This window comes from Protopterus annectens, chromosome 2.part0, assembly GCF_019279795.1.
Source record: "Protopterus annectens isolate FY-2018-M chromosome 2.part0, PAN1.0, whole genome shotgun sequence".
In the NCBI taxonomy this organism is placed as follows: Eukaryota; Metazoa; Chordata; order Ceratodontiformes; family Protopteridae; genus Protopterus; species Protopterus annectens.
The window spans coordinates 1,213,770,130-1,213,792,695 of record NC_056728.1 but is presented as its reverse complement, the minus strand read 5'-3'; the positions used below and the strand labels follow the sequence as shown (position 1 = coordinate 1,213,792,695).

General features: G+C 37.8%; 1 protein-coding gene across 1 annotated transcript in view; it reads left to right on the top strand.

The window, feature by feature from the left end:
• Positions 1 to 392: 392 nt before the first annotated feature.
• Positions 393 to 22,566, top strand: part of GUF1 (GTP binding elongation factor GUF1) — an 839,924-nt gene continuing 817,750 nt past the window's right edge. The window contains exon 1 of the mRNA XM_044061397.1: positions 393 to 1,002. Coding sequence (XP_043917332.1) covers positions 790 to 1,002 — 213 coding nt within the window. The 5' untranslated portion in view covers positions 393 to 789. The remainder of the gene's footprint in view (positions 1,003 to 22,566) is intronic.

Sequence of the window (22,566 nt, the reverse complement as noted above, 5' to 3'; positions counted from 1 at the left end):
TGGAAGGTTGAGAGCTATGCTTGAGGGCGTTATTTGGATTAGAATTCTACAGACACATCGTGGAAACAGTGCTCCAGTCTTCTTAGTCCTGCATAGTGTGTATATTGAAACGTTAACCTGCAGTGACTGTCACTCACTCCACTTTCCCCTGCCAATCATGTACGTCATGCCCTTTTGGGACTTGCTATTACCAATATTTACACATCCTAGTTGCGGCGATCTCCGACACTAAATATTCATAAAGTGTATTTATACGTCATTAGGGGCGTTTACATTACAAGTCCTGGGCGGGGAAATGGGGTAAGACTGATACGTTTTATGAGACAGTGAAAATAAAATTAAATTTTAGTGATATAGCTACGATCGGAAACGCGCATACTGCTATTTTAGCAGGAGCGTAGGTTGGACCTTGAAAATTTTGATCTTGAGTTGACCTCTAACCCTTCACATTTTAACATGGCAGCGACCATATGTAAATACAGAACTATAGTTGAGCTACATATGCATAGGATATAAATGTGTATGTCAAATGACAGGTTGTGAGGAGTGCGTTTATAATGGCAAAACTCTAAACAGTTGTAGTCTTGCATAATATGCAAGACATTATTTAGCAATCTTTCGTAATTTAACAGGTATTTAGCTTGGGAATGCATTTGATGCAATTATATGGCTTCTGAAGTGGTTTTCAAGTGACTAAAACTTTTGCATTCAGTTATGGAGTTTAGCATTAGGTAACTTGAAATGTAAGAAAGAAGTACAAATGTATACCGTTGTATTTTGAGATCTGAAATGCACTGTTTGACAGTCGCATATTGCAGAGGTATGTTTCTAGCTACATTTCGAGGATCCTTGGCATCTCTGATGAGACTTAAGCTGGAGATGCAAAGACTGAAGCGTATGACTGTTGTCAGTTGGGCTTTGCGGATTCAGTATGGATTACAACGCATGGGGCCTTCATTTAACAATTATTTGTCGAGGAGTTACAGTTCTCATTCCCAACAGGTAAATAATCTTTGTAAAAAAGAAGATTATGGTAGCTTCATTATAACTGTTAATTCTGTGATCATACATAAGTAGACATAAAACTGCTTCATTTGAACCTGTTGTATAACATAATGCAGCAAAAAAAAGGGATGATAATGGTAACACTAGTGCTGATTCACATTAAATTGTCATAGAAAGGTAGCACACAGTGGCCAGTTTAATATTTTTTTGTTATTGGGCAAAGTCCATTTTCAGTGGAGACTTGGGGAGAAAAGCTCAAACAGATACATTTAAGGTACTCATGACAAAATATTTGCTTACAAATATGCATCACATATAGTTCTTAAGACATCTAGGTGCAAACCAGTAATTGTTCTGTAGTGACACAATATGAAGATAAAACTGAATTTTTTTCAGTGGTGACATTAGGTATGATGTTTAAATACCAAGTATGAAACTTTTTTTTTCAGTTCATGTGCAGTGTAGCAGAACTGGTTCCTTAGAAATTATTATTGATAGTCTGTGGTAAATAGGTACGACTTGCTTTGTGCAACTGTCCTTTTTTTCATTTTGGTTGAAGTGACTCGATGGATTATGAGAACACAGTGATGTTACAACATGATATGTCCCTTACAAAAGTGTTGGAGTCTACATTTTGTCCAAAAAGCAGCATACTCATTCCAAGTTGTAAAATTGCTTAACTGTAAGGTACAAGAGCATTCAACGTTATGTACAGTGATCATATAATGCTATGCTAATAAGTATATGTTTTAATTATGATGTTCTGTATCTCTCCATTGAGATTTTGTTAACTTTAAAAAAGTCATATAAAAACTGAGAGAACAGATGGAAGTCATTTTATTACTAAGCGTAGGGTGAACATAGCTTGAGTTGTATGGACATTTGGCATCACTTTATTTGGTGGAGTGTGATCTTGCTTTTATGGCAGTATATACACTGTGAAATATACCACATTAAGCCCATTACAAGGGTAAAATGTATTTGTGTCCATATTCACAGTCTACTGTTGAGATGGATACCTATCAGATAATCGAACAGACAAATTGTTGAATGTTATATGGTCGAACCCATATCATTGACAATACAGACAGTCAAAACAGATGCTAAACAAAGACAACATCTGCATTCACTACAAAAACTGTTTTTGCAGGGGGGACAGCCCCCTGCACCTCCCACACCCACTGCTAATTATATGTACCAAATCTGAGGTTGCACTACAGTGGAGAAAAGGGCAAATTTCCTGATCCCTGCTGTAGCTTGATCTCAGTCAGAACGGTTCAATGGACTGAATTGTCAATTATATGGGTTCGACCATATGATCTTCAACAATTTTTCTGTTCAATTATTTGATAGGTATCCATTGAGATAGCTACATACACTGCTGAATACATAAAATCTATGTTTTTGGCTTAGATCTATTTAATAATTTACTGGGGTAAAATGGTATTTCATTGACTATACACACAGTTCACTCAGTGTCCGTACACACCGTCAACTCACAGGATAGCTATGTAGACCAAATATACCACATTATCCCCATTTCAGATAGATTTCTTTAGTAATTTACTGGATAAGTTAGTATTTCAGTGTCTGCACACACAGTCCACTAATGAGATAACGTATGCACTACTGGCAGACAATCTGCCTCATGTGTAGGTTTAGAGCCATTGTCATAAACTTCTAGTCACCAGAAAAAAAAAATGCTGGGGTGGCTTTCTAGCTCTTTGCAGTCTTCCTAGTTCCGTTGCTGATTGCTAGCTCTACGTGAAATGCTTTTGTGTAGAGTTAGTGAAAAACATCAAGGTTGAAGAATCCATTTTTCTCCACAAACAGTAGTCCATAGTCTGGTTTATGGATGTAGTTTTTGCTCTGGGCCTAAATACAGATGATTTTCTGATTGGCTCTCAGAATTCAATTGTAGTATCTCAAGTTCCCTTACAGTTTCAGCAGCTATCTTTATATCTATGTCTTTATTCACATTTCCTAAAGAGTGCAGACCAAGTACTATCCAAGAGGACCAAACATAATGGGATATTCAAAATTAAACCACTGTGGTTGGCCATCTATTCTATCAGAATACAAAAAAAAATATTTTTTATAGCAAATCTCAAACTAGCTACGTAAAGGATTTAAGGAAAAAGTCAGTAAAGAAATGAAAAAAAAAACCCCACCATTAGGAAAGTCAAAACTAAACGTAAACTGGTAATTACAGCAGAAATTAAACTTTAGTATAAATCCCTCTTTTCAAAGATAAAATAACCCCCCAAGGAATAAACAGTGCCTACAAACCAACAAAATGCAAAGAACAAAACTAATAGGCACTGAAACACAGCCAGAGGCATAAAAAATGGCAGTATTTATTATATAAGATAAGTGCTTTGACACATGGAATTGTGCTTCATCAGTCCAAGTATCACAAACCATTTACATTATATATACTAAATTCATTCATCAATTAATTCAAAACACCCAATAGAAAAGAGCAGCAATAAAATATTAATATCATATTAAAATTACTTAAAGAGAGCTCTCGCTTTCAAAGCAGGTTTAATAGAAAACTTCAAATTTATACAAGGGAATTTATCTGCCAGTAAAGTTATGATGCAAAACAAGTCACAACTTTCTGTCAAGTCCTTATAATCCCTACCACTTTTATTTAAGATTATTGTTTCAATCACCCTAAAACCAAACATGTGTCCCTCACCATTTTCCATAAAGTGTCTAGCTAAAGCATTACGTATATCCTGGTTATTCATACTATAAAGATGTTCCCTCATATGTTCCATCAGGGATCTATTAGTTTTCCCAACATAAAAACATTGACAGGCTTTACAGCATGCCAAATAATGGCTAACACAGAATGTCTTTGCCTAACGAAGTTCGCAAATGACTGCAAACTAGGAGCCATAATCGAAACTCCTAACGATGTGGACATCCTACAAAAGGGCTTCATGGAGACAGATGCCTGGTGTCAAAGCCATAGTCTCTAGCTCAATGCCAAAAAATGCATTGTCATCCCCTTTGGTAAAAACTCTGTACCCATGAGCTACAACATAGGTGGTAGTCTACTTAACACCGAAAGTGTGATGAGACCTTGGTACACAGGTGGACAGTAGTCTCTCCTTTGATAATCACATAACCACAGTAGTTAGGAAATCCTTCTACATGGCACACTTCATCACAAAAGGTTTCTCATCCAGGAAAAAAGAGGTCATTGTTCCCCTCTACTCGTCACTCATTAGACCCATTATAGAGTACAATGCCTCTTTTGGTATGTACCTCACAAGACCTCTACAACAACTGGAAAGGCCGCAGAAATACCTCACAAAGAGGATTACCTGCCTCAAACAGATGCCCTACGCAGACTGTCTCAAAAAACACCAGCTTTACTCCATCGCATATCACCTACTTAGAGGCGATCTCTGCCTAACATACAAAGCTATGTCTAACCCAGAGCTGATGGACATGCTCCACTTAAAGAAATCCCATTCCCTCTGAGCTACATGATCTAGGGACCTAAACCTTGTCACTACAGTAAACAGAGCATGCTGGAGAGATAGATTCCTGTCCCAGCGACTTCCCATACTCTGGAACAAACTACTTATCTATATCGAACAAAGCTCCTCATTAGCACTGTTCAAGAAAAATCTTGCTGATTGGATGAGAAATAGGAAATTCATCCCAGGGATCACCTCTGTGAATCTGCTCGACAGAAGCACAGGAAAATAATTTTCTTGGGTGGCGAAAGCCAGGGTACCTTTTTGGCTAGGCTTATGTTGGTCCTAGGGCCAATAGCCCAGTGCCTACCTATGAACCTGTAAGAAAATATTAAAATAACACAGATGAATAGATTCACACAGATACAGGAAAAACAGGACATATCTTATATTTTCTTGACTGATCTAAAGAATTACTATTCCCTGGTCACTTACTAGAGCAAAGTTCACAAACTAGAAAAGCAACAAAACTGCAAACTGAAGTAAAAGCCACAAAAGTTCAACGGCTTACAAATCCAGGTCATTTCCTTTTCCTTCAGACTCACCTAGTATTAAAATATAATTTTTAGTGATGGATTACAGAATAACATCACGCATCTGGTCATTTGACATCTAGTTCTCATGCTACATCCCTTGGCTGGAAGCTGTCAGGGTTTAGCACATATGTGTAAATAATACACATACACACAGCCTTGCGAAGATCTGCTATAGCTCCTGGAAGTCATAAAACAATTTCAAACCACCACCCTTCCTGAGTAGCAATTAATTCACCATAAAGACAATACAGAAAGCTTCCTAGTACAGATGTTTTGTCTATGGCTACACTGAGAACTGAAAAATACAATCTTTATGGCCTAAGCCAGGTAATTTAATTTCAAACTGTTTTCAGAGTTAGGTGGATTGAGATTAACTTCTTCTCGTTCAGTATCCTCTTTTAAAACATATCCATTTAAACAGTTACAATAATGCATATATATTTCTTTTTCTGTTCATCAGGGCACACTGTTGGTACATTTTTAACACAAGCAGCTTTACAAATACATTTTTCAACAGAAACATCTGTACAAATCAGTTTGCTATACAAATGATAAAATTCCAGCTAGCTGTGTTGGCATATGTTACACATCCACTGCCCTACTGGCATAGCTGGCAATACCTCACATCATCACAACTATATTGAATTATATTAAATAATTCAAGCCTATAGCACCGTTTCATACTTTGAAGGGCATAAGAAGCTATGGGTGTTAAACATTTTCTTGAGTCTTGCTTCTTTAACTTAGTGACTTAGCAGCTAGTAACAGGCAGCATTAGAAAGGGCAAGGAATAACACAGTGACAAAAAGAGTGTCGATCTAAGGTGACCTGCAGTAGATAAATGAATAATTACTTATCAGTCATTTTCATATTTATGGTAACATTTTCATAACCAAGAGACCTACATCTTATTGAGGGGTATTGAGTGAAATGCCATGGTGGGAGACAAGAAAATTCATTGTCAATGTTCATTTATATCACACTGTACTAGAGAAACTGCTAGTTGTTGCAATATTTTCATATGCACTTAAGACTTCAAAAAACAATTGACATACAGACTCTTGCATGGTATCAAGTGACACCTTCTGAAAACTGTTGTTGATATTTGCACTGTAAATTCCACATCTTGAAAGAAATTGTGTTATTCATAAAAATTATACAATCAAGCATGTGTTTTAATGTTTCTGTAAGTACTGTAATAATATACATGCACTCAGAGAGGAAATTCTTGCTGCCATGTGAAAGCTTTTGCCTGGTTAAAAAGCGTTCTAAGAGTGTATTTCTATGTAGTACAATTTTCAAGATATGACAGTTTGTGAATGTTTCACAGAAAGTATAATTCTGGGTTTGTGTGCATAATATAGTATTTATGAAAATAATTTATGATAATATAAAGAATATTTTGTACAGATAATATTTTTTTAATACCGACTTTTAGTATATGTTGAAATATATTTTGTCTGTCGTTAACACTTAATTTAAATTGATTATCTAATGTGTATCTCAGCCTTTTATAGTAAAATGTGTCCGTAATGGATTTTTTAGCACAGTTTCCATATTGGAAGTTTAGTAAGTGAGTTTTCCACTGATGCATTTTATCAACATACTCTTTTAAAGAAAAAGAGGTGAATATGTTTTCTAGCTCCTTGTAGTAGACTATGCCACATGTCTATAATTCTTCCATTAAATACATCTAATAAAGAGATTTGTTCTATTATATAGTTTTATAAGCCCATAATGGAGATATAAGGAATTTAAGTAAACTGTGAGATTAATCAACCCTAAATCTCCATCTTCTGTTTTATAATGTAAAATGGTCCTGTTGTTTGGATTCAATCCATCACCTTAAAAAAAAAAACATCTCCCTAAAAAAACAGCGGTAATAATCATTTTCTTTTTTTCAGAAAAGGAAAATTGCTACCAAAGAAATGTAATTTACCCAAAATTTATAAGTGCAAAACATATGCTTTCTTTTTAAATGATAATTTAAAATTTTCCATTTTAGAAGTATGCCTTTGTTGTCCTCAAGGAGTGAATCCCATTGCTGTTGCACAATGATTTAATTTCCAAATTTTATTACTAATATAGCTATTTTTTTTGCGAGAATGGTATAGATATAGAAATCAGTATAAACAAAACCTTTGAATCTTACATTTATACAGACAAAAAAAAAAAACACTTGTTTAAACTTCTGATCTTCTAATATAGCTGACATAGTTTAAAGCAAATAGCTCTGGCTGCTTAAGGGGCATCCTTACTGTACTCCCTTATGACTTTTTACATCCTTCCCAAACATCCATTTACTTATGGATAAATCTATAAATTGCTATAAATGACAGTTATATTAGTAGGGCAAATGTTAGAACTTTGTAACATATCCCATAACATACTGCACTATGAGCAAGAGTTTCATATGCCTTTTTAATATCACACATTAGTAATAAATATGGGAATTCTATGACCCTTATTATGTACATTTCCCTGATTGAATATTAACATGCTCATTCTAGAGTTTCATTTCATAGCAGAAACTCGCACTTGTAGTTTATGATGAAGTACTTTTTTAGTCTATATTGTAACACATTATAGAGGATTTTATAATCTGTGTTAAGTGTAATCGGTCGGTCTCCAGTGATTTTTGTACCCTTTTTTAATAAATAAATATTATAACTCCATAACAGTTTAACTAAGGATCCATCTTGTGATCATTGTTCAATACTTTCAGAAATATTTTAAGTCAGGAAATTTCTTTTACTTTATAAAAGGTGTTAAGGAAGGCAACTAGGGCCTAGATAAGAATTGCCAGGTAAATAACATAATTACTATTTGACATGCTACTGATTTTTACTCGACAGCATTATTGTTAGTAGAAAATGGTATTGCTTCACATGTATATTGTGAAACCAGACTAGATTTAAACATACATTCAAAAATATTAAGTTGTATTAAATTGTATGCATAATATTTTCCTGAATTGAGACAACTTTGTAGGTTTTAGTACAGAATGCATCAAATGGTTATCTTCTTTTAATCTTTTTTTATACTAAATATATATTGTGTAATATAACCTAATTTATATAATATACATTCTATTCTTTTTTTTATCTGACTTATTAATAACCTGTCTAATTTGCATGTTAAGGTTTGGATTAAATTAAGCATTTTCTTAAGATTTCCACATAATGTGGTCATTTATTTCTACCTCAGAAAAAATATTCCTATATAACTGTATATGTAATCTACCATGAAGTCCAAGAGTCATAAAATGGAATCATTGTAAGATGTTGTTCCCAAAGTAACTTATCTTTATACTGCTACTCAACAGTATTGGCTATCCATCCCATCTGCTTTTTTATCCCCTTCCCTTCACGTATGTACTTAAACGTAATATGAAATAATAAGGCCAAATGGTCTGTAAAAGGGGCATGCAACGTTTTAACATTATATAATCTGAAAGCCCAATGAGTTTGCAAAATAATCACTTTCAGTTTTAAGGTTGTCTTGTACAGAAGTATGACCTTGGTCCTAATGTTAGATTGCTAAATGCAGGCTCAGGTTTTCTTAAGTGACAAAATCTCCCAATAGAATAATATTCATATTAATTGCCATTGTGGCTGCAGTGGTGCAGCGGTAGCATTGTTGCCTCATAGTAAGAGGTTCTCTGGTTTGATTCTTGTCTGGGGTGCCTTCTGTGTGGAGCCTGCATGTCCTCCCTTGGTCACATGGGTTTCCTCCTGGTGCTCTGGTTTCCTCCCACATTCCAAAGATGTGCAGTAGGTGGATTGGACACTCTAAACTGCCCGTAGGTGCGAGTGTGTGTGATTGAGTGGTATGGATGAAGTACCATGGCAGGGCTAGTTACCGTGCGGTGTAAACCTTTGCTCAAAATGATTGTCACTGTTGAAGTGACACCCCAACCCCTTGTACAAAAATGGGAAAAAGGGTAGAGGATGGATGAATGAATTGATTGCTTGTAATCATTCAAGTTTTGAAAACACTCTTTCCTGTGGGCACTAGCAGTGGGTGGATGTATACAAACAATTGCTGTAACACCTTAAGAAATGCTGACGCCACATATTAATATTCTCCCTGATAAACCTATTCTCACACCTAATAACTTAAAGCAAGATTTTATTGCAACAGAGCAATGTCACAACATGCATCTGGACCCAAAGATTAAGTACTACTGTCACCCCATATATATTCCATCATTTGCTGTTTCCACCTATCTAGTTTTTGAATATCAGTTAAGCATATAAAAATCAAATTTTATACTTCCGTACAAGTAAAAGGTTAAAATTCAACACTTGTGTTTAAACTGTTAACATTTAAACAACAAAAAGGTTATCCATTCCCTTTTTTGACAGTTTTGTAATGTGTTTATTTTTTTACTTTTTTCCTCTTTCTAGTATTGGGTTTGAATTTCCTATCCCTTCTTATGTAATAACAATCTCCATTTCTACACTTAAAATAGTACAACGTTTGGTATCATCCTCACTATCTGTATTATGTGTAGTCATAGACTCTTCTATATTACTATGTTGTTTATGTACAGGTATATCTTTAATATCATTAACATCTACTTGGTCTGAAATTGTAAGCTCAGCTACAACTTGTCCTGCCAGTCTCTGCATTTCTGGTTCTTTAATTTGATGGCAGTCTACCCAAAAATGTCTTTGTTGTTTACATTTTCTACAAAAATCTTCAGAATTTTAACAGTATGTCCTCTCTTTGTACACTGGGAGCAATGTATTTTGTCACAGGAAGTGACTGTGTATATAAGTACCAAACAAGGACTGTCCTTTGTATATGACATAAACCTTATAATTATTAATATATAATGCTCTAAGAATATGTACCAATTTATTACCTTCCTGTTGCAAAGTAAAATTAACTTCCCAGCTACCATTCTATGCTTATCATCAAGCAAGTTATGAACATTATGAATTTGTTTGCAATGTAATGCAAAACATTTACATCATTAATGTCAACATCAGCCATTTTACAAGAAACCACAAATTAGCAGCTGAATTACGCCGTGTAAAGTTAAAAGCTTTCCAAGGTGAACATGACATTTTTAATTCACACTTAGCAAGAAAGGCTTCTGCAGTGTCTACTGTTTAAAAAAATCAGTTCACAATAATTATCCTTTCCAGCGTGAATGAATGCTGTAATGTCATGTGGGAGAGACTGTCTTATATGTAGTTCTAACTGTCGGCAACTTGGATGCATGTAAAGTAAAATTAGTGTTTCTCTGTCCATTTTTCATGATTAAAGTACAAGTTTGTGATTCCTGACCAGACTACACACCTGCAACCTGACTGCCAGTAGAAGAACTAGATGACGTCCGTTCTTGTCCTGTTATCAATTCAGCATGTTTTTTACCTGACAGTCCTTCATTAGTAAGTATTATTTCAGTATTCTTGATACTTTCATTTGTATCAGGAGATAACACAGACTCCTTCAGCTCCATATACCACATCCACCCTCTATGACCTGCCACAGTATTTGTTTATTAACATTTACATTCATTTTATGCCATCTAACAAAAACATTGAATCAGTTATTTATACCCACTGTCAATACAAAAGAACTAAACAATTCTAGTTCCTTCATTTTTTTGTTATGTTTTTTTTTTTTTTTTGCATTTACCATCTGTCCCGTCTCCTTTTCTTCCACAATCATCATATTCTTTATTTATTTTGCATTTGTTATTTGGGGAAGTCCGGCTGGGCACAAAGACCAGTTTACAGTGGAGGCCGGGGGAGAAAAGCTCCAGTACATGCAGTACAAACAAAACCTTTTAAGTTATACAGTTTCAACAGTGTCAGGTAGAATACAATTAAAACACATTTTACAATATCAAAATCGGTATGATAGTAACTGTACATACAGTAGTAAGGCTTGTTATACTAGTTATTTTTTATACAGATATAGTTAAATAGCTATGCAGTAGAAACACGCTGCTCTGTGCTGCATACATACCAATTTTAATTAAGTTACTAAAATAGTGAAACATATTAAAATTACTAAGTTCTTACGATAAATTAAAACGTACTTTAAAGTTTAATTATGTAATTAATTCATTTATATCCTGTCTGCCCTTGAGACTAAAATACTATGTACAGATATTTTGTCATCAGTCCCTGTATCCTGTAATGCATTTAATAAAATTTACCAATTCATGACTTTCCGGATAATTTTCCCCGATTACCTCCCCTAATATTTTTCACCACCTTTTCAAGTACATAAAATGGAAACTTCTTAAAGTTTACACATTTTTGGAGATAGACATTCAAGGCTTTCCTGTTTTATTTTCTCCTTATGGCATACAAGTGCTGATAAGTGTATGGTAAGTGTTTTACCAAGATATAAAGAGCCAGGCATGATGTACATGTCACAACATATACCACCAGTGATGTATTACAGTCACATCTTCTATTATTTATGGTGGTTCTTGGGTAATCCCCCAGTGTTGTACTAGTGCTGTCATTAACATATCGACAATAAGAACACACCCTGCACTTAACCATCCCTCTTTTCTGATTTAACTGAATCTTATAATTTCCTTCTAAAATAGATTTTATGTCTTTACTCCTCTTATACACAATCTTGGGCTTTACCCCTAATTTTTTCCAGTTCAAAACTTGTCATAACTTGATTCCAGTTTTTGTTTACAATAGATATAATCTCATACACCTCTTTCCAAAGACCAGCACAGTTGCCTAAGTAAAATCAGCAGCACTTTCCCTTTTAAATAGCATATCCCCTGGATGTTTTAAAATAGGCTTAAACTTTGTTGACTTCCCTATAATTACTTTCTCACAAATATTATCTTAGATCTTTTTGATAGCTCTAGGGGCCCATTTGACCATGATCTGACTCTGTAGTTCCCTGTCTGGTCAAATCCGGCCACAAGTAATTAACCTTCTCTATCAAAATTTCAAAACCAGCAGAGGCAAATGTCACAGAAATCTAGGATTTCAAATGTATAAATCTCATAGAGGTCTATTGAGAAGTTTGTAAGTTTGAGTATAACTGTATTACCCAAAATGTTGATATAGCTGAGGGGTATAAAGACAAATTCTACTCACACCTGGGCAAATGTAGTAACTTGGCAGTCCCAATTAGATGCAAATGACTGGGCAAGTTTAAAAGCAAACCAATGTGGGGGTCCACTAATATAAATAAACTATAGGACAAAAGAAAGAAGCTCCTTAAACTGTACAATAAAACAAAATACCTTCAGGTCATGGATGGCAACAAGACGTTAAGTTAAGATTCTAAAAAAGGCCATCTGAAAAATGAAGGCATCTCAAGCAAAAGACAACTACAAATCCTTTGTATCAGGAAAATAAAGATTAACACTCAACACTGCACAAATTTTTTTTTTCACAATGGTTCTATCTACTTTGATCCATGGGATATTGCAACATATTGGCAGACATTTTTAGTGCCAACTTCACCCGAGACAACAGTACCAAGCCTTCTTGTAGCAGAGGGGCTCAGACCACAAACCATCACAAAAGAACATGTATTAAAAGTACTTTCCACAGTGAAGAATACCTCAACTATTGGACCTGATACCATACCTGGTTGCCTAATAAATAGCACTAAGGATACACTGGCAGATCTACTTCTTAATCTCTTTACCTGAGCCTAACAGGCTTTGTCCCACAGGTGTGGTGTGCAGCTGCTATGATGCCATTTCACAAGGGAGGCTCAAATACTGACTTGGGAAATTACAGGCCCATCAGTCTGATGTATCTTGTACGCAAAGCAAGGGAATGTATCATGACTGTCCTGATTAATTATGATATCAAAAATCTTAACTCCCTACAGTTTGGTTTTGTCAAGGGTAGATCTTGTCTGATGAATTTGGTAAACTTCTTTGAAAGGGTGAACCCAAACTGTGAACCCAGAGAAATAATCCATACAGCATACTTAGATTTTGCCAAGATGTTTGACACCATACCATATGCAACTTTAATATGTTCCAAATTGACCCATACATGGTTAGATGGATAGCCAACTGCCTTAGGGAAATAACTCATGCTGTGAGAGTAGGTTGTACATCCTCTGAGATCATGAAGGTCACTTGTGTGGTCTTTCATGGATCTCTGCTAGAACCTCTTCTGTTTGCTATTTACTTTTTTGATCTCCTATCAAGTATGGCCTTTGGTTAACAGAGTTCATGGATGATTGTAAGTTGGGAGTTATCTTCAGGTCCTCTTCTGACACAGAGTTTCTCCAGTAGGAGCGTGTCAGTAAGTGGCGTTTGAAAATTGGGCTAACACTTGATGCTAAAAGGTGCAACATTTTTGCATTCAGTAAGCAACACCCTAGCTCCAGCTACCTCTCACAATGGTGGTGAAGGAATCCATTTGCATTGCACATGTTATAGCAAAAGGTATCTCCTCGATGCCTATCATATTGTTTAATGCCCAAATTGGGATGTACCTTTCCAAGCATATCAAACAATTGGAAAGACCCCTAAGGTTCTTGATTAAAGATTAAGGTCTTAAAAGATGAGCCACATGGAGGGACTGAATGCCAACTCTTTATATTCAATATTGTATGGATTCTGTAGGGGTGATCTATGCCTAGGTTATAGAGCAATAAGGCACCCAATTGTCCAAGAACTCTTGTGCCTTCAAAAATCAAACAGTTGCACTAACACTAGGGCCAGAGACAAACAGGACTCTGCATGTGAGCTTTAGCATGACATTTGTGTGTGTCATGTTATCATGTCAGAAGAAAGAAGTTGAATCAGCAGTGAGCAGAAACATAGTGTTAGGCGAGCTACTGATTTTTAAAACAAATGTCTGCTATTATCATCATGTGGAAATTATGGTGTTTTGATGTTTGATGGTAGATGACAATAAAAGGAACATGATGAGGGGTCCTGATGAATGGAGTTATCATTCACAATCACCTTAATGACAGTAACTATTAAACTGTACCACTTGCACTGTATTCATACTCATTCCCCTTACTTATTATAAATTCTGCAATACATGTATATAATAGTCTACAACTGTCTCTTAGTACACCTAACTCATGTATATTTAACTGCATAAGTTATACTTAATGTAATTAATGTTACGCTGAGCTTCCACCTACACTTAAATGTGACTTAACAGCTGTTTGTTATCCAATGAAATATTCTGAATTGTATCATTGACTGTTTTAACTATGGCTGCAAAATTTACTTCTTTGTAAATTTATTTTTGATTGTATGTAAATCTTTATGTTGGAGCTTTTCACCTCAGGCCTTCACTGAAAATGGGTTCACTTTGGCCCAGTGGACTTACCTGGTAAACAAATGCAAATAAATAAAATAAAATAAATAAATAAAGGAGTGACTTGCACTTTTTGTAGTTTTCTAAGACGACTTCCACTTATACAACTCTGCAGTTTTTCTGATATTTCCTACTGGAGGAAGTGGCAGCAGTCCTGTTTCTCTCATGTGAATATATAGTGGATATAAAAGTGTACACACCCCTGTTAAAATGCCAGGTTTTTGTGATATAAAAATGAGACCTCAATAAATCATTTCAAACCTTTTCCCACCCTTAATGTGATGTATAAACTGTACAATTCAATTGAAAAACAAACAAATCTGTTAGGGGAAAAATATAAAAAATAAAAAACATACAATAAGCTGGTTGCATAAATGTGCACACCCTTAAACTAATACTTTGTTAAAACACCTTTTGATTTAATTACAGTATTCAGTCTTCTTGAGTAGGAGTCTGTCAGCATGACACATCTTGACTTGGCAATATTGGCCCACTCTTCCTTGCAAAAGCTCTCCAAATCTGTCATATTGCGAGGGCATCTCTTGTGCACAGCCCTCCTCAGGTTACCCCACAGATCTTCTATGGGATTTAGGTTTGGGCTCTGGCTGGGCCATTCCAAAACTTTAATTTTCTTCTGGTGAAGCCATTCTTTTGTTGATTTGGATGTAAGCTTGGGGTCACTGTCATGTTGAAAGGTGAAATTCCTCTTCATCTTCAGCTTTCTAGCAGACGCCTGAAGGTTTTGGGCCAAATGTGACTGGTATTTGAAAATGTTCATAATTCCCTCCACCTCAACTAAAGCCCCAGTTCCAACTGAAGAAAAGCAACTTCAAAGCATGATACTGCCACTACCATGCTTCACCGCGGGGATGGTTTTCTTTTGGTGATGTGTTGTTTTTGTGCCAAATGTACCTTTTGGAATCATGGCTAAAAAGTTCAATCTTGGCTTCATCAGACCATAACGCATTTTCCCACATGCTTTTGAGAGACTTGATGTATTGTTTTGCAAATTTTAGCCAAGCCTGGATGTTTTTCTGTGTAAGGAAAAGGCTTCTGCAACCCTACCCCATAGTTCAGACATATGGAGAATACGGAAGATTGTTGTCACATATAGTACACAACCAGTGCATGCCAGAAACTCCTGAAGCTCCTTCAGAGTTGCTGTAGGTCTCTTGGCAACATCCCTGACCAGTTTTCTTCTTGTCTTTTCATCAGTTTTGGAGGGACATACCGTTCTTTGCAGCGTCACTGTTGTCCTATATTTTTTCTCCACTTTTTGATGAAGTCTTCACTGTGTTCCATGGTATATCCAATGCTGTGGAAATTTTTTTTATACCCTTCTCCTGACTGATACCTTTCAACATTGAGATCCCTTAGATGCTTTGTAAGCTCTCTGTGAACCATGGTTTTTACTGTTGCAGGCAACTAAGTAAATGTTAGGAAAATTCTACTAGGACAGCTGAACTTTATTTGGGGTTAATCAGTGTCTCGTTAATTGATGGCAAGTGTGTACCCAGGAAGACTGAATGCTAAAATTAAATCAAAAGGTTCTTCAACAAAGTAGTAGTTTCAGGATGTGCACACACAGCAAAGTATTAGTTTAAGGGTGTGCACACTTATGCAACCAGCGTATTGTACATTTATTTTTTATATTTTTCCCGTAACATATTTGTTTTTCAATTGAATTGTGCTGGTTATAGGTCACCTTAAATGTGAGAAAAGTTTTGAAATGATTTATTGTGGTCTCATTTTTTATATCACAAAAACCTGGCATTTTAATATGGGTGTGTACACTTTTTATATCCACTGTAATTAGCAGTTTGTGGATTAAGATTTTAGTTTGTTGAGAAAAATGGCAACTCATAGAGACATGGAGACAGAGGGTGGTGAGGCAGTCCTTCATACTTTGTGTTAGATGTAAAGAATATGCAGCACTTTCAGAAAATGTGAATAAGGCATTCCACATACAAGTGGATTGTATAGCTCTTAAGGTACTGTGATTGATCTAGCAATGCTTGACAGCTTCTTCTTTTGCATCTTTGGCACTGTCCTGTCGTCATCCCTGGTAATTTGCTTGATGCTTTTTAGAGGACTTCTTCAGTTGTTTCGTATTGTGCACATGAAAGAGCTACATTGTTGCATCTTAGTATGTTGTTTATTTCTTGTCATCTTTTATCTACAGGGCTGTTTTCTGAAGGTAAATGACTGTGTTGTAATCGCCTTCCTCTGGTGGAAATGCATTTGTCTAACTGACTGGTGCCTGACCATGATGCTTATTCTTGCTTCCTCTGTTGAAAGTTAATTTATGCCATTATAAGTAATATGAAGTAAGCCTTAGAAGTTCATCTTGTCGAGGAAAAGTGCCATTCCTTCTAACACTTCAAAACTGAACACATACAGTATATTGGCCAAATGATGTAGTCCCATTACTCATACTCTACTAAGCTACTTTTGTCTTGTACAAGTTGCATATTTTCAGAAGCATCCCTTGTACAGGAACTTGTGGTTTTCCTGATGTTTCCCTTGAAGAGTCTGTGTAGTTTCAGATACATGTTGCTTCAGAGAAGGGATTTTGACCCTTGTCTCTGTGTCATTAGCCGGAACATTGGCACGGATCTGAGCTCCCCATGCTGGGCTGGGAATACGCACATGCACAGAACACACACACACACACACACACACACACACACACACACACACACACACACACACACACACACTCACTCATTGACTCCAGGCTTGTACAACCATGAGAAAGTCAGCATCTCCTTGAAATGAACTCCTCATTGCACTGCTCACAGGTTATTTGCAGAGTAGTATGTCATAACTTTTCAGTTGTATCTGTACTGTTGGATAAATATTAGGATTTTAAGAAGTGCAAACTGCAACAGTCCTAAAACTGCAGCACCACTTCTGTAAAAGCATAGCATCATAAAAGCCCCCTTATTAAGTACAGAATTTCTTTGCAACTGCCTTTAAGTAAAGGTGCCACATGGATTCATTAATACAGAATGCTGCCCCTGTAGCTTCCTTCCATAACCAATGTGTGGTGTTTTGTCTTTTTACTCTGTGGTATTTTCAGGATCAGGTTGACTTTGGATCTGCAAACCCTGTCTTAGGGATACTGTGTGAAATGTGAGCTTTGGCCAACTGAGACCTGCATGCAATCAACTGAACGCATGAGTGGAGTTAAGTAGATTTTTATCTGCACTTTTATCAAATAATACACAATTTAAAGTAATTTGTTTGTATTGCATTGAGCAATATCTAGCTGGAAGTTGAGACTGTTTTTTCAGTAGGTCTTATACAAGTGGTATTTTCAGTTAAGGCTTGTTAAAAAACTTGCATAGCCAGTGATAAGTGGGGGTAGTTTACCTCATTGTTATTCGGTTTCTGCCTTATACAAGTGGTACAGTGAATTGTTTTCTGTTTAAACTGTGAGCTTTGGCCAACTGAGACCTGCATGCAATCAACTGAACGCATGAGTGGAGTTAAGTAGATTTTTATCTGCACTTTTATCAAATAATACACGATTTAAAGTAATTTGTTTGTGTTGCATTGAGCAATATCTAGTTGGAAGTTGTGACTGTTTTTTCAGTAGGTCCCCACGCACCCTCCCTGTTTTTGTCTTGGTGTTAATCTTGGTGGCTTTGAAACTGCCCGCCCCTCTTGTAAATTTGCACTTGGATACTCCTCCTGGTCCCATTTCATTTGCTCACTCAAAAAAAAAAAAAAAAAAAATTTATCTGCTTTTACTGTATTTGTGTTTCTTTCTACTTTATTTTGCTTTTGCGTCATCTTAAAAGTACTCAGTTGTATTTATTACTGCTTGGTGTAACTCATTCTAAGCCTTTTAGTTTAAGCACTTGGGCTTCAGACCAGTTGTTTTACATTAAGAAGGTTTGTGGTCTGCACTGTAGTGGCAGGACAGGTAGCTTACATCCTTCTAAGTTGGGAACTGCTGATTGAGGGCTCAGTGTCTCTTATTCTAAAAGTGTATTAATTCTGGTTTAAGCACTTGGGCTTCAGGCCAGTTATTTTACATTAAGAGGGTTTGTGGTCTGCACTCTTGTGGGAGGAGATGCTGGACTCTGCCCTTCTGAGCTGGGAATTTCTGGTTAAAGGCTTATAGTGCCTCCATATTTGAACTGCTTCTTACTGAAACTGGTACATCTTGTTTGCTGTAGCATAGACTAGATCCAGGCCTGCTGAATCTAGCTTTGTTTGTAAGCTTGTTGTTTGTTTGCTTGTTATTTCCCTGAAACGCTAATTCCACCTAAAATGCGGCTTTTCAGCGCTTTTGTGGATCCCTAGTGATATCTGCATTGCTTACTGTACTTATTTCCTTGTTTCACTTGAATGAAAGTTACTGTTTGTCGTTTTTGCATTTAAGTTACCTGTAGCACATTGCATTTAAGTTACCTGGCACTTGCTCACTAAAGCAATTATATAAGTCAGCACTAAAAAATTAAAAGCACTACACCCTCACAAACTCCCCTTGAGTACCTTGTTCCCCATTGGCCCTTTTTTTTTTAATTATAAAGGAATTCCCAATACTATTCTAGCATGTCCAAAGGTCAGTTGTCAATCTCCTCTCCGGTCCGCCGGTCCAGCTGGTGAATCTGGGAATCTTGAGGCAATGTTACAACTGCCTCATGTACACAGACAACAATCACAGCCCTTAAGGCTAAACAACACACCTGATACACTTGTAATAGATGACTCTATCGTCAGGCACACTGACGTCCCGCTCACCAGGCTGAACAAGGAGAAGGTCACGGTGAGCTGCCTGTCGGGCGCTAGGATCCGCCACATAACGCAAGCACTCAGATCACTCCAAGTCAAGTACAAATATGACTCGGTCATTGTCCATGCTGGTGTGAATGACCTGAGACGTACCTCCTTGGACTACATGAAAAGAGACATAGAGGAGCTCTCTGAGCATGTAGCCCAGGCCGGTATGATCCTGACCTTGAGTAGCATCTTACCCTCACCAAGAATGATGCCACAATATGAAGACAAGATGATCAGTTTCAACAATTGGCTTAAGTATTGGTGTCATTCAAAGGGGATCCAATGCCTGTCAGCCTGGGATGACATGCTTGACAAGCCACGATGCTTCGCTAGGGACGGCTTGCACCTATCACCCCTGGGCTGGATATTGGCAAAGGCTCTTGCTACCCCCATAATGCCTTTTTTAGGCAAGGCTCAAAAGACAAACCCACCTCCATAGGTATCACAAGGGATAAGAAACTAAGAGTAATGCTACTCAACGCCAGAAGTCTAAACCTCAAGATGCATGCACTCGAAACTCTCCTTAGCATGGAGAACATCGATATCTGTGCAGTAACAGAAACTTGGTTCAAGGCTCCCGAGAGCACCCCAGCACTACCAGGTTATACCTCATACCATGCTTTTCGGCCCCAAAACTTGGACCGAACCACAAAGGAGGGGGAGTATCAATATTCGTCAAAGATACCCACACCTCCAGGTTGGTGGCACAGCACGAAGCATCACAGACTATCCATGTGCAACTGCAGTGGGTAAAACTGCCTTCCAGTTTATAGCCTGCTACAGACCACCCTCCCAAACCCAGGAACTCCACTCGGCCTTCCTGAGAACACTGGAAAATCTGAAGGTCTCTCCAAACACCATTATATTGGGCGACTTCAACTACCCAAACATAGACTGGGAGCATTACTCTAGCTCCAACACCCTAGCCCAAAGGTTCCTGGAATTTATAAAGTCAAATGCTATGGAACAACTTGTTACCACTCCCACAAGAGGGGAAAACATACTGGACCTGATCATCACCAACATGGGGACTCTATGCTCCAGATCAGAAGTGTATCCTTCACTGGTAAGATCAGACCATAAACTAATCTCACTGGATATTCACATCCCGACCCCATCCCCTGCCCAGAAAACCTCAGTGAAAAACTTCTCTAAAGCAAATTTCACACTCCTCAAAACCGAGGTGGAATCCTTCAAAGCCCCCGGGCCTGTGGAAAATACGGCCCAGACTGCAGAATCCTTTATAAACGCATTCTATGAATACCTTCAGGAATGCATGGATCATGCAATCCCAAATAAAACCAAGACCCAATCCTCCAAAGGTAGACGTCCTGTCTGGTGGACCCCAGCCATAAACAAACTATACAATAGAAGGAGGAAGCTACTACATGATAGAGCAAAATCCTAAAAAGGGAAGGCATCTCTGATCAGTATTAGCAAAAAACTACGGGCACTCATAAAATCGTCTAAGGCCAGCTTCGAGAAAAATTGCACAGGACACTAAGGATAATCACAAGGCTTTCTTTAGTTATGTTAGGAACCTGGGTGGGAATTCCCAAATATGCTCAGAATTAGTCCAAAATGACAAAAATACACGAACCCACAGACATTGCCAACATCCTAGCTGACAGGTTCAGAGCAAACTCCCCCACCAAAAGGGCAAATATCTATCCCAGCAGAATGCTGCCCCTGACATCTCAGATGCTCAGGTAAGAGCCGCCTCTCCAAAGCAAAACACAGCATCAATGGGACCAGACGGGTCCCGGCTGCGCCCTACATGAACTCCAAGAAGAGCTAAACCCAAACATAAAACTACTGTTCAATCTCAGCCTTACTACAGGATATGTACCCAAAGAGTGGCGTACAGCAACGGTGGTCCCTCTCCACAAAGGTGGTGCCTCACCGGATCCTGGAAACTATCGCCCCATAAGCCTGACTAGCTTGGTCTGCAAAGCTATGGAAAGGATCATCATGGACCTTATAAATAAAGATATTGGGGACCTACAGACACTGGATCCTACCCAGTTCGGCTTTGTTAAGGGCAGATCCTGCCTCTTAAACCTTGTCGATTTCTTTGAAACAGTCACCAAGGCCATTGACGAGGGGAAGGTGGTCCACACAGCCTACCTGGACCTCGCAAAAGCCTTCGATACAATACCCCACTCGGGCATTATAGATAAGCTCACCAGCTTAAATATAAACCCCTATGTTACTAGATGGGTTGCAAACTGGCTCAAGGACAGAATCCACATGGTTAGAATTGCTGGAGCCATGTCAGACTCCAAACCAGTTACAAGTGGCGTCCCACAAGGCTCAGTCCTGGGACCTCTCTTGTTCGGTATATATTTCTCTAGAGGTACAGACCAACAAGGAAGGACTGTGGCTGACCAAGTTCACAGATGACTGCAAACTGGGCGCCATAATCGACTCTCCAGCCGATACAAGCATCCTCCAAAAGGGCCTCATAGAAACAGACAACTGGTGCCAGAGCCATGGCCTCAAGCTAAATGCCAAAAGTGTATAGTCATCCCCTTTGGCAAAAACAAGTGCCTACAAATTACCACATAAGTGGTAATCCATTAAGTACGGAAGAAGTAATTAGGGACCTGGGGACCCAAGTTGATAGCAGTCTCTCATTTGACAACCACGTGGCCAAAGTGGTTAGAAAAACATTTTATATAGCCCACCTAATCATGAAGGATTCACATCTAGATCAGGGGAGGTCATCGTGCCTCTTTACTCATCCCTCATCAGGCCCATAATTGAGTACAATGCCCCTTTTGGGATGTACCTTACCAGACACCTGCAGCAACTGGAAATACCCCAAAAGTACCTCACCAAGTGTTTCAAAGGGCTCAAACAGATGCCATATGCTGCCCGGTTAAAGAAACTCCAGCTCTACTCAGTGACATACTGCTTGCTCAGAGGCGATTTGTGCCTGACGTATAAAGCCATGTCCAACCCAGAATTAATGGACATGCTGCACCTCAGAAAATCCAAATCTCATCGAGCTATGACTCGAGAGACTTGAACCTCAGCACTGAAATAAATAGGACATGCTGGAGGGACAGATTCATAACCCAGAGGCTCCCTTCCCTCTGGAATAAAATCCCAGTCCAGGTTAGGCAGAGTCCCTCATTGACTCTCTTCAAGAGGAATCTTGATGAGTGGATGGGGGATCGTAGGGTTTACCTGGTATCACTTCTGTGTCACTGTTAGACAGAGGCACAGTATACTAACCTCGAAAAAGGGCATAGCAAAATTAATTTAAAATTGGTGGCGAAAGCCAAACACACTCTGGCTAGGCTTATAAATGCCCTAGGGCAGATAGCCTAGTATGAACTTATGAACCTATGTGTTTTCTTCTGTTTTGCCCAGATCTCCATCAGTACTGTTAGTTTGTCTGTAGGAGCAGGAGTGCTGCAGCAGGGT